Genomic DNA, 12,430 nt, shown 5'->3' on the forward strand with positions numbered 1-12,430 from the left:
TGGTTCTTAGTTTTAGCTCCATACTAGGCTAATTAAGTTGAACTTAATTAGCATGTGCTTGTCTCTACCTCAGTAGCACCATTCAATAAATACTTGCTTAATTCCATTAAGCAAGAATTTATTAAGGACCTACTATGTGAAAGGCATTGGGGTTACTGGAGGTCAAGTGAAAGGGAAAAAAAAACAGATTCTGCTCTCAAGGAGTTCACATGGGGGAAAAGAAGGGAAGAGAGAAAAACTGATACAGGTAAGTAATATGTCAGATTTCGTCACCTTTGTAGCTGGAATAGAAACAAATGTTTATTGAAACTAATACTTGCTGCTTGCTAGGAGAAGGTAATTCCCTTCAACATGCAATGCAAAGACCTCCAAGAAAGGATTCTGTAGTTTTCCCCGTATAAATCAGTTTGTTGTCAAAAAACAAACTCAACTGGGAGGACATGTGAGTATTCCATTCAGGCAGCCTTTCTCAGATCCTGGGCCTATTTGTTTTCTTGGTGTGACCTGCTGGAATTTGTATTATTTCTTTATTGACTCTGTGTCAGAAGTTTTGTAGCTAGTTTTGTCTGAAGTCTAATTTTGGTTTCATTGATGTACATAAAGAGAGGGGACGGAAACCACCGATTCATATAAAAAAGGGAAATAAATCACTGCAGAGGAGCTTTATTGGTGAAGAGTTGTGTATTGCATGATAAAAAAAAGTTTCCACATTTATCTGCATCATTTCCTCCCCTTTTTCTTGTAGGCATCCTAACAACAGAAGGAGCAAAAGGGGCAAGGAGCTGTAAAAACATCTAAGACTTAGGCTGCTGCCACTCTCCAAAAGCTTCATTAATCTTTGAGATTCTCACCCCCATTTACTAAAGAACAGTGACTCACACCGAGTTACACAATAATCAGGGGCAAAGTTAATTGGAATTTAGAGGAACATTTATTTCTCCCTTTCAGCAATTTCTCAATGCTTAGAGCACAGGATGGCATCCCTGTGGGAAAGGGAAGGAGGTGATTTGCAAGTGATTGAAAGGGGGTGTTTACTTTTAGGATTTCCTTTCATTTAGGACCTAAGTCCTTTGCAAAAGGGACCAGACAGCTACAACAGACCCATTTTACTGCTGGTTTCTCTCTTTAAGATTGGAAATATATTGGGAGACCCAAGAGTGCTGCATCCTTTATATGAGGATAGATTTGGTGATGCAGATTGAAATAAGGAAGGAGGGAAGTGAAAGGTGGCTATGATTCGCCGCTAACCCGATGTGTGACTTCAGGCAAATCAGCAAGCTTCTCTGGACCTCAGTTTCTCCATATCAAAAATAAAAGGATTGGGGCAGCTAGGTGGTACAGTGATAGAACACTGATCCTGGAGACAGGAGAACCTGAGTTCAAATCCAGCCTCAGACACTTGATACTTCCTAGCTGTGTGACCCTAGGCAAGTCATTTAACCCTGATTGCCTCACCAAAAAGCAAATAAATAAATAAAAATAAAAGGATTGGATTAGATGATCTCCAGCTATAAAAGTATGATTTTTCCACACTGGGCCAGTCTGTGCCTCATTTTCTACACCTGTCAAAGAGAAGTAACAATGTCTACCTTACTTAACTTGGTCCATGTGAAGATCATATTCATTCATTTAATACGTATTTCTTAAGAATTTGCTCTGTAGGGGCAGCTAGATGGCACAGTGGATAGAGCACTGACTCTGGGGTCAGGAGGACCTGAGTTCAAATGTGACCTCAGACACATGATACTCACTAGCTGTGTGACCCTGGGCAAGTCACTTAACCCCAATTGCTTCGCAAAAAAAAGCAAAAAAAAAAAATTTGCTCTGCGCAGAGTACTATCTGTGTTAGGCACTGGGGATACAAAGGCCAAAAAGAAACAGTCAAAAGGCTCTAATGAAGGGATATACCATGTAAACACATAAATAAATTGAAAACAAGCAAAGTCACTTCCAAAGGATTGGGGTGGAGGGTAGGGGGGAAGTGTGGCTCTAAGGGTAGATCAAGAAGGGCCCCATGTAGGAGTGTTGATGGGAGTTTAAGAGGTGGAGGAAAGCGAGAAGAAAATGCTAGGCAGGGGGGACACTGTGCAAAGGCAAGAGAAGTGGGAGATGTAATGTTCCATAAGGGGAATAGAGAACAGGCTAGATTGTGATCCTTGTGGGTCAAGTAATTCAGGTATTCTTGTTCCCATTTTACAGATGAGGAAATTGAGGCTTGTGTGTGTGAAAGCATTTTGCACAAAATCAAGTATTATTTGACAACAAATAATACAGCAAGGGGTAAGGGATACCCTACTTGTTCTTGTTGTTGTTGTTGTTGTTTTTGCTTGAACGTTCATAATTTAATCCTGTGTTGCTGGGACTTGGGGTTTGGCCCTTGTACATTTGGCTAAGGATACATTGCAATTAAGATTCTTTACGTCTAGAATGCCTCCCTACCAAAATGCTTGTGTCATTGTACATATATATATTGAGTTCACGTCTGGCCTCAGATACTTAAAACCCATGCAACCCTGGGCAAGTCACTTAACCCTGTTTGCCTCAGTTTCCTCATCAGAAAAATGAGCTACAGAAGGAAATGGCAAACCACTCCAGTGTCTTTGTCAAGAAAACCCGAAATGGGAACAAGGAGTCTGGACATGACTGAAACAACCACGATAGCAACAAAAACGAATACAATTGATTGAAGGTTCAGTAAGTAAAGGAGAAAATGATACTTTGTCAGTATACTTGGGACAGGTCCTGGAAGCCATGCATATCCAAATGGTCTTCTCCCCTATAATATAAGTATTCCATCTTGCTTTCCTTTTGTGTTTGGCTACCGCCCTAAGGCTTATTTTAGATGATCATCTCTGTCATTTTTATTTTTTCTTCAGATTTTGAAGCCAAGGGACATATTCCCAGCTTCAGGGAACAGCTGGAATTTGGATTGTTAAATTCCACTGGAAGAGTCCAAGCAATCTTTTACATATTTGCGTTGAGTAATGAAAAAGAATTCACCCTGTGATTAATCACAGTCATATTTTCCATGGAGCTAAAGCCTAAGACTCAAACTTGCCATGGTCAGTTTAATGGAAAGAGCACAGGAGGCATTAGAAAATTTGGATTCAAGTCCCAGTGGCACCCATCTTACAACGTTCTTGTGAAAGTTGCTTAATTCAACTCAATGCAACAAATATTTATTAAGCACTTACTGTGTGCAAAGCACTATACTAGCAATCAACATTTATTAAGCATTTGTCAGTGCTAGGGATACAAAAAATAAAACAATCTCTGCCTTCTCAGAGTTTATGTTCTATCAAAAGAGAACAACCTCTGTATGTGTATTAGTTTTTTAATCAAACCTGTGAATTCATTAATATAAGAGCTGCCAGTGAAGAGCTCCCTTCACCAATATAAATAAACACTTGCTCTGTAATATAATTAAAATAAATAGATTGTGATTTCAGGAAAGAAGAAAAGGCAGTAGAGAGGTATTAGTAGATAAGCAGATTCAGAAAGGCCTTGTGTAGGCCCTGGAAATACAAAGACAGGAAAAAAAAAATAAAGGAATCTAGCTTTCCCTCAAGGAGCTGACATTCTCCAAGCCTCAGCTTCCTCATGTATCAAATGATGATAATAATACCTGCACCTTAGAGGGTTATTGTAAGAATGAAAAGTGCATGAAATGTTTTGTAACCATAAAATATTCTGTAAGTATAAGTTATCTTATTATCCATATAGCTTACTAGAAATCAACAGTTTTAAGTTTTAACAACTACTGTCTTGTCTTTGAATTGCTTAGGTTCGGAAGAGCAGTCAGGGAATGTTCATGATATGCTAGAATATTGTCATGAAATGAAAAGTATATTTTGACTAAGAATATAGACATTGTGGTATAGTTTCTATGGGCGTTTGCTTTTAAAATTCCTTGTTCAGCTGCTGCTGGAGAAAAAAATGTTATGGCTGTTGGTTTTGTTGTTTATCTCGGCACTAACACGGTGCAAACTCCACAGATGCTCACTGTCCCCTCAGGAAGGACAGAGGATGGCACTGTGCCAGTGGAGGGAAGATTCAAAGGTCAATTCCCCATAACAATAGGTTCCCACAAAAAAAAAATGGAGCCACTTACCAAAGAGGAACTCGGTCCTGTGGGACACACACGTGTGCCTTTGTTTGTGTGTGTTTATGTCTGTGTTCTCAGGCTCACCAGCCTGTTTTGCTTAACTGAATCCCAGTGGCTACCTTTTTATCAGGCCCTGTGGGATGGGCACTTAGGCCAAAATGGTAAAATCTGCAGGGGCTGCCCAGAAACATGGGGTGTGCCAGACATGACTGGGATGTAAGACCTAACGGCCGTGATGAAAATTATTTTTCAAAAAATAAAACTTGAAACAAAAAAAGGAAGGAAGCATGGGCTATAGCCCTTCCCTGCCCTGGAACTAGCAACCAGATAGGAGACAACCTTGTCCAGACCATGTCTGTAGACACTATCTACTTACTCTCCATTAGACAGCACCCCAACATTATCCATCACAAGGAATCTAGGGGCAAATGAATACCTTGGCAGGAGCTCACTGGCAGAACTGGATGCTGGGCCACAATGTGAAACATAACAAATTCGGATACACACAGCAAAGGGTGATTCAAATCAAGGTTAAAAAGAAAACATGGGCCAATGCTTCTACTTCTCACAGAACTGTTTCTTATTGATGTTGATTATAATCATCAGTGAGAAGATGGTTAATGACTGATCGCTGACTATGTGCCAGAGCACATTCCCCATTGGGCCTAGTTTTCCAGTGAAATAAAAAACATGGAGGTTTTTCTTTTGTTTTCTTGTGTTCTCTGCAACTTCTCCCCATAACCCTTTCCTCCCCCCATTTTATTCTCACCCCCTCAAACCCCAACCCCTTGCAGTCCCTCCATGTGTGTTCAATTTCCAGTAGAGGACAAAGAGTATGGTCAGCAGAAGGCCTGAACAGCTGATTGCAATTTCATATATTTAAGGAAAACTGTTGTTATCCTTTCCACCCTAGCAAAGGGGAATCATCAAGAGTGAGACATTTATGAGCTTCAGGAACTCTTGGCACTCATCTTCATTCTTACATGGAAGGCTTAAGTGAGCCCCAGACCCAGATGTGCTCTTGGTTTGTGTTCAACTTCAAATATCTTAGGAAAATTACATGAGGTTGTGTAAGTTCTTCCCAAACACCCCTGATCATGTAAACACACCCATTTCATTTTTTGAAACAGAGCTAGAGACTCTCTTGTGAATACCGTAATATTGTATGCATGTGCACATGCACACATACACACACTTTTATTTATTTATCTTTATTTTTTCTTGAGGACCTAAAACTTTGAGAACAGCCACCAAAAATGGAACTTGTCACAAATGACATGGTTTATGTATCCCCAGGAGGCTATGGAATGTAGTTAAGTGCTTTGCAAATATATAAAAGACAGACTTCAAGGATACTTCATTTAGCCAGTGTGGGTACTTCCTCCATCAGAAAACATCAGAGAACCCTCATCTCCAGCAGTTGCTTCATCTGAACATTTCATCATGTGATGGCTAGTCCTCCACACATCTACCAAAGTGATTTTCCTAAAAAGCAGGTCTATGTCACTCCCTATACTAAATAAACTCCAGTCATTCTCAATTACTTCTAGAAGCAAATATAATCATCTCTGTTTTGCATTTAAAGGCCTTCACAACCCAAACTACCTTTCCTGCCATATGGAACCTTACTATGTACACTATGCATACTATATCCTGTCCATGCACTCTATGCTCTAGCCAAACTGTACCATAAGCATGATAGTCAATCATCAGCTTTCATGACTTGATGTAGACTGTCTCCTATGCCTGGAATGTGTTCCTTATTTCTATTTCTTAGAATATGTAATTTCCTTTAAGCCTCTGCCCAACTGCTGCATTCTCCATAAAACCTTTTCCGATCCCTGATAGTGCTTTCCCCCCCAAAGCATATTTGTATATTGTATGTGTATATTGCTTGAAAGTTGAGTTGACCTGGGTTCAAACCTCACCTCCACTATATTCTATTAGTGTGCCTGAGTTGTTTAACTTCTCAAAGTCCCTGACAACTCCCTAAGAATGTAAGTTGCAGAACAGGTACTAAGGTTGTTGTGAGGGTTAAATAAAAATAACCTAAGTAAAGTACTTTGCAAACCTTACAGCACTATGTAAATGAGATGAAGATGAGGATGATCTGAACCTGGGCAAATCACTTAACCTTTCTAGGCCTCAGTTTCTTTATCTGTGAAATGAGGGGGTTGGATTCAATGCCTTCTAAGATCTCCTCTAGCTCTAAATCTGTGATTCTGTGATCCCTCTCCTCCTCCATGACCCTACCCCATGCCCAGGTAATCCTTCCTGGAAGGAGAATGGACTACCATATCAGTCACCTCACACAAAAAAGAAGGAACCTTCAAGTTAAGATGTCCCCTTCATTGTCCTTTGTTCTACATATTTGGTCTGTGACTAAATCCCATCTTTGATTTTCCTTATTACCATTTGCCAAATGTGTTCTTTCTTCTCCTCTCCCACATCATAGCATGTATCCAAGCTCTGTTTATCTTCCACTTTACACCACCCACTCACTGTTACACTCTGGGTTGCCAGCACTGACCCTTCCTGTTGATCCTCAGCACTGTTGCTAGGGTTGTCTTTTTTCCCCATCTTTTTGACTAAGCTGATCTGCTCCTTTGGGACCACATGTTGGCTTTCCATTGCTTAAGGTTTTGGTCCAAGATTATTCCCTCTACCTCAAATACCTTGCTCAGAATACCCTTGAGGACCTGATTTCCCAATTCTCCTGCTCTCTGGGCCATCCACTCAGAATTAGGCTAATTAGTTTAATATCTCTTTTGTGCAGGCACCCCAGGCAACTCCCAGCTTTCTCTCCAGCAACACTGTAGAACGCCAATGATCTTCCCCTCCCCCAATCCCCCAATTCCCCAAACCTCCTTCATTTCTATTGATCTTTATCTCATCCTCACTCAGGAAGTTTCCAAATCAGTAGATCATAGAAAATATACAAAGATCAAAAATGTTGTGCTTTCAGGACCATCTAGTCCAATAACTTCATTTTATAGTTGAGGGAACTAGTGACATGACTTCTTGGAGATCACACCCAGTTACAAAGAGAAAGAGCCAAGACGGAAACTTTGTTCTCTAGTTTTTCTGTTCATTAGTCTTTCTGCCATAATCCAATCTGATCCAATTCAATAAGTTTTTATTAACCACTTGCTATAAGCAAGGCAGTGTGCTGGGAGCTGGTAATACAAAGACGAGGGAGAAGGAGGGAGGGAGAGAAGGAGAGAGGGAGAGAAGGAGAGAGGGAGAGAGGGAGAGAGAGAGAGAGCTCACACTATCATGCATTAACCACCTCTTCAGTGAAAGGGTTTGAATGAAAGGAAAAAACAAGCTGTTTTCTTTTTCTTCTTAATTTGCCTCTAAATATAGAGGGGAAATATAACCCTTTTTTTTGTTTGTTTTTTACAATGCATGTAATTTCCACTACTGCCTGATGGGAACTCTTTGAAGCCACTTTTGGCTTCTTATTGAATAATAATCATAACAACTCACATTTATATAGTGTTTGCAGAGCATTTTTGTCACAACAGCCCTGTAAGGTAGGCAGTGAGAGCATTACAACTCTCATTTTACAGGTGAGGAAACAGACTGAAAAGTTAAGTGATTTGTCCATGAGCACACAGCTGGTTAGTGTCTCAGGCACTCCTGGGTTTAAATTCTACTTGGCTTAAACTTGAAACTGTTTGACTCTTTACTTTCTTCGTGTTCCATTGTTGAGTTTTCTTCTTGAGATGGATATGAAACAAATATTGTATGGTAACTACTCACTACCCTTCTTTATTCCTCATTCTTCTTTCCTCCTTTGGTGTATGTTCTCTCTACAATGTGGAGGGTATGTTTCCATGTTGTCTGTCTTGGATTACAGGATCTTGTGCTTTCAGAGATGGGGAGAGAGAAGTGTAAGAACTTTGTTTTACATGTTAAGTATCAATAATAATAATAATAGCTAACATTTATGTAGAACTTACAATGAACCAGGCACTGTGCTAAGGGCTTTGCAATTCTTATCTCAGTTGATGCTCACCACACCCCCGGTATGTAGGTATTATTTTTATCCCCATTTTACAGATGAGGAAACTGAGGCAAAGAGGTTAGGTAACTTGCCCAGGGATCTCACAGTTAATTAGGAAGTATGTGAGGCAGGATTTGAACTCTGGCCTTCCTGATTCCAAGACCAGCACTCAATCCACTGTGCCTCCTCACTCATTCCCTCCCCTTATAAATTTAAACAGCAATATTCTATGGAATATAAATACACCCAAAAGGTTTTTGTTATAAAAACATGTGTATTCACTATATCTTTACCTTTTATATATCTCCTTTTCTAACCCTGAAATTCACCTTTTGCATCCAAAATAATTTCATCCTCAAAATCCTCAGTTCTACCTCTTACAGACCTGTTCCTCTAAAACAAGAGTTCTTCACCTAAATCCCATGAACTAGTTTTACTTTTTCAAACATTGTCCTACCTTTTTTCAGTATCACTGGTTTTCTTTTGAAATACTACATATTTTATTTTATGCATTTAGAAACATTAATCAGCAAAAGTGTCCATTAGGCTTCACCATATTACCAAAGGAATCCATGACATAGAAAAGATTGAAAACCCTTACCCTCTTACTTAAAATTTTATCCTTTACACCCTTTTGAAATTGTATTCAAACTTTTTCTTTTCCTTTTTTCCTTTGCCAACACTTCTAAATGATATTCCTTCCTCCGCCCTCGTAGTAACCTCTCTTGTCACAAAGAAGCAGTTAAACAAAACAGAAGACCACATACCCTATATCTTAGTCCACACCTCTGCTCCCAGTTGAGACTTGCCTCTTCATTGATTGATGTATTAATGTCTTTCAGCTGTTTTTCTTTTTGCTACTGCTAACTTAGGTCATTGAACACATTATTCTCTTGCCTCTACTTGTTTCACTCTTCATCAGTTCATATGAGTCTTTCCACATTTCTCTATATTCTTAATATTTGTCCTTTCTTTTTTTTTCAGCCAAAGACAAGGTTTATTAGAATATCCGTCATATTGGGCAGACTCTTAAGAAGTCTGAACATGGGTAAGCAGTGGTTAGATTGTAAGAATCTGACCAGTGACTAGATTATAAGAATCTAAGCATCTTAATGGAGACAAGATGGACCTTATATACAGAAAGACTGTGGGAGGGATCGAGGAGTGGCCAAGTAGTTTGGGGTGACTGGAGGGGAGGGGTCTAAGGAGATCTGGATGAGAGTGGCCAGTAAGCTGGGGTGAACAGAACTCCTGGGACCTGGACAATGGAGCCTAGCTAGAATTAAGGGTGGGAAATGGCCGGGGGCCATAGAGAGGTAAGACAATGGAGGGGAGTTCTCTGTGCCTTGAACAAGTTGCCAAATAAAGAGTGTTTTTTAAGAATGAAAGTGATTTTTTAAAAATAGCCACCTGCCTTTTAGGAATCTGCACTCTAAACATGACCAATGTATAGGGGGAGAATAGGGATTTTTTTGTGTGTGTTGATAGTATTGGTAACATTGATGTCTACTCAGGAAATAGAAAGATTAAGAGAAAGGAAGCAGGCAGTTCCTAGATTTCTATGCCAAAGAAAATCACATAAACATAACAGAAATGAGATCAGTTACTGGATTTCATTACATTCTTCTTTTGCCCATTTTTAGATGGATCTGTGGTCCCACTTGATCTCTAAGATCCTTTCCTGCTTTGACTTTCTCTAATTCTGTGATCAACTGTCTCAAGAGATTTCAGCTGATATTATAAAACAGATATATCTTAAATCTAAGCTTTTGTGGAGTCCGTCTGGAGCAGTGAAGAAAATAAGAAATGTTTAAGGAGTTTTATAATAAGGGTTGTTAGTAACAGCTGAGGGTAGTATAGAAGATTCATGAAAGCTGGAGAGGAAGAGAGAAGACAATTTTGTAATATGTTGATCCCTGCACAAGTTGTGGGGTCTGTGGAAAGTCTCATCTGAATGTAAGACCTTACAGCCATCCTCTCACATTCTACCTCCTATTGATTACAGCTACAAAGGAATTTGGTACAAATTATTTATTAGCCCAGGTTATTATTCTTTGGCATTTGGTATCAGAATGTGGCAGTGTTCTCTCAAGGAGACAGTAGAGTGCTGAAAAACTCTTTGCAAATTTGTTTGACTGCTAGAGCTGTAGGCAAATCACTGGAGGTAAAAGATGATTTGTTTTCTTCATCGACAAAGTGGAAATGGTTATTTGTATTGTTGTTTTGTCCTTCGTTTTCAAAGAGGACCAATGATATCACAGGTGATGTATTGACTTGCCTATGAATTGGATTTAAGTGAGGCAGTGTTGCACAAAGTCACCATCCTTATTTTCTCTTCCTGAGTCACTGAAGTCCAATGGCAAAATAGTGATGGCCTGGGATGCAATGGATGACCTTGGTGTCTTCAATGTCTGACCAAGATCTAAGCACTCCTCAACGCCTGCTTCAGCCACCTCATGACTGTTGGAACAAATTGTTCTCATCTGCCCATTCTACTGGGGGAAGTCTTAACAAACTTAGGGTAGACAACCCCCTCAATTCACCCATAGGTTTGAGGCCTATCAGTTACCCTCAACCAAGACAGTTTTTCTAGAATGTGGCCTCTGTGCATGCTACAGCTTCTTGGAGCCACAGGTGAGAATTGGGTCATAATATTTTACTTGTTACCTTGTACCAAGTGGATTCAATTATTATTATTATCATCACTTGTACTAAGGATGAATTAGATCAGATGTGTGATTTTACTGCTCCAGATGAAGAAACTCCCTCCACCAATGCAAGTTGGCATTTTCTCTACAACCTATAGGGAATGACCTGGGGCAGAGGTATCAAGCAAGTGGCAGGGGCCCACAACACTCCCGAGTTCTAGAGTCATGTTACGGTAATTGGGAAATATTTATAAAATAGCAAAAAAACGTAGACAATATTACATTTTAAAAGCAAACCAGTATACAACCTATAGAGATCCTTATATATAGGTTAGGAGAGTTTGATACCATTGTCTGGGAGGTTAAAGGACTTGTCCTCAATCCCATAGACAATTTTTGTCAAAGGTGGTACTTCAGCCTGAATCTTCCTAACACTGAAGCCATCTCTCTGTCCATTTTGCCACACTCCCTTTCTTTAGAGATTTAGCTGGTTTTCCTGAGCCGTATGAAGAATTCAAGAAAACAAAAGAAAGGAAAGGAAAGTTCTCCTTTCCCTGTAGCATTGTCATTTCTGCCAAAATAGCAGTTTCTTGTGTTGCTGAAGGGCTGCCCTTGAAATGATGTTCCCCGGTTTAGAAACAAGAGCCACATAGACATGTCCTTTACAAAACTTCTTGTTCTTAATTGGTTTTGTTCAGACATAACTTCTTGGTGCATGTTCTGGGGTCATTTCATGACTTTATAGATTATGTAAATTTCTCCAAGTGTCATCGCTTTTCACAGAGTGAGGAAAGCTCTCCAGAAGTCAGAGTCCCCCTAACCCTCAGGCAAGACTCCTTTTAAACAATCCCAGAAATAGCGTTTTATTTTATCTTTTTTTTTAATAAAAGAAGAAAGTTGCACAGGGGGAAATGCCACCCCTTTCTCTGCCCTTACAGGACACGGCAGAGTCATGGTGTCAGAGACAGCTTTAGGATATGAATCCAAAGACATTGTGCCAGCTTCCTTGCTTTGTGGCAAGGACACACATCCTCCTCCTTTACATCTTGACTAAAGCAGAATGGGTTTTGTGTCTGCCCCTCCTAACTTTTATTCTGTTGGCTCTACTGGGGCTTTTTTCTGGACCATGCTCTCTTTGACAACATCGTTCTCTCGTGATGGCTTTTTAAGGCATGTTTCTTCTGCCCTCTTGGACACCTGAGCTTCTAACTTCAGGTTGCAAAAAGTGCACTCAACTGTACTTCTTGCCTTTCTAAAATGAATTTTAAAAAGCTTCATTATACCCAATTTGCTCTGCATTTTCAGGCCTGCCATATGGTATCAATGGATGTCTAGCGAAAATGTATTGAATATCTCATAAAACCTACATAAAGATGTCAAAAGCCTGTAATCAAAGATGAATTCTTTTTGAGATGTGGCCTTCCCAATTAGCCACCTGGAGCTGTCTGGCCAAATCTTAATCAATTAGCCCATTGTGGACATTTTGAAGATGTACATGTCGTAAAGATAATAGGGGATATTTAGCAAGTGTGGTAGCAATGATAATGCCAGTAGGACTGGCTTCTGTACGTCCTCATTATGAAAATGCCTCCCCTTGCAATATATTTCCACTCCCTCAGGTAATCACCCTAGGAAGTCACAGAGAAACATTAGCCCATTCCTGCTAGT

At 39.8% G+C, this 12,430-nt stretch overlaps 1 protein-coding gene across 2 annotated transcripts in view; it reads left to right on the plus strand.

The window, feature by feature from the left end:
* The window catches only part of SAMD12 (sterile alpha motif domain containing 12), a 509,235-nt gene that overhangs the window by 401,923 nt on the left and 94,882 nt on the right, over positions 1 to 12,430 (plus strand). Inside the window, exon 5 of one of the 2 annotated variants that reach the window (XM_027854047.1) lies at positions 746 to 806. The exons of the other annotated variant lie outside the window; for it this stretch is intronic. Coding sequence (XP_027709848.1) covers positions 746 to 798 — 53 coding nt within the window. The 3' untranslated portion in view covers positions 799 to 806. Of the gene's footprint in view, positions 1 to 745; positions 807 to 12,430 lie in introns of those variants that run through there. 2 annotated transcript variants of the gene reach the window in all.

Source organism: Vombatus ursinus, unplaced genomic scaffold (genome assembly GCF_900497805.2).
Source record: "Vombatus ursinus unplaced genomic scaffold, bare-nosed wombat genome assembly UNPS02010284.1, whole genome shotgun sequence".
Taxonomy (NCBI): domain Eukaryota; kingdom Metazoa; phylum Chordata; class Mammalia; order Diprotodontia; family Vombatidae; genus Vombatus; species Vombatus ursinus.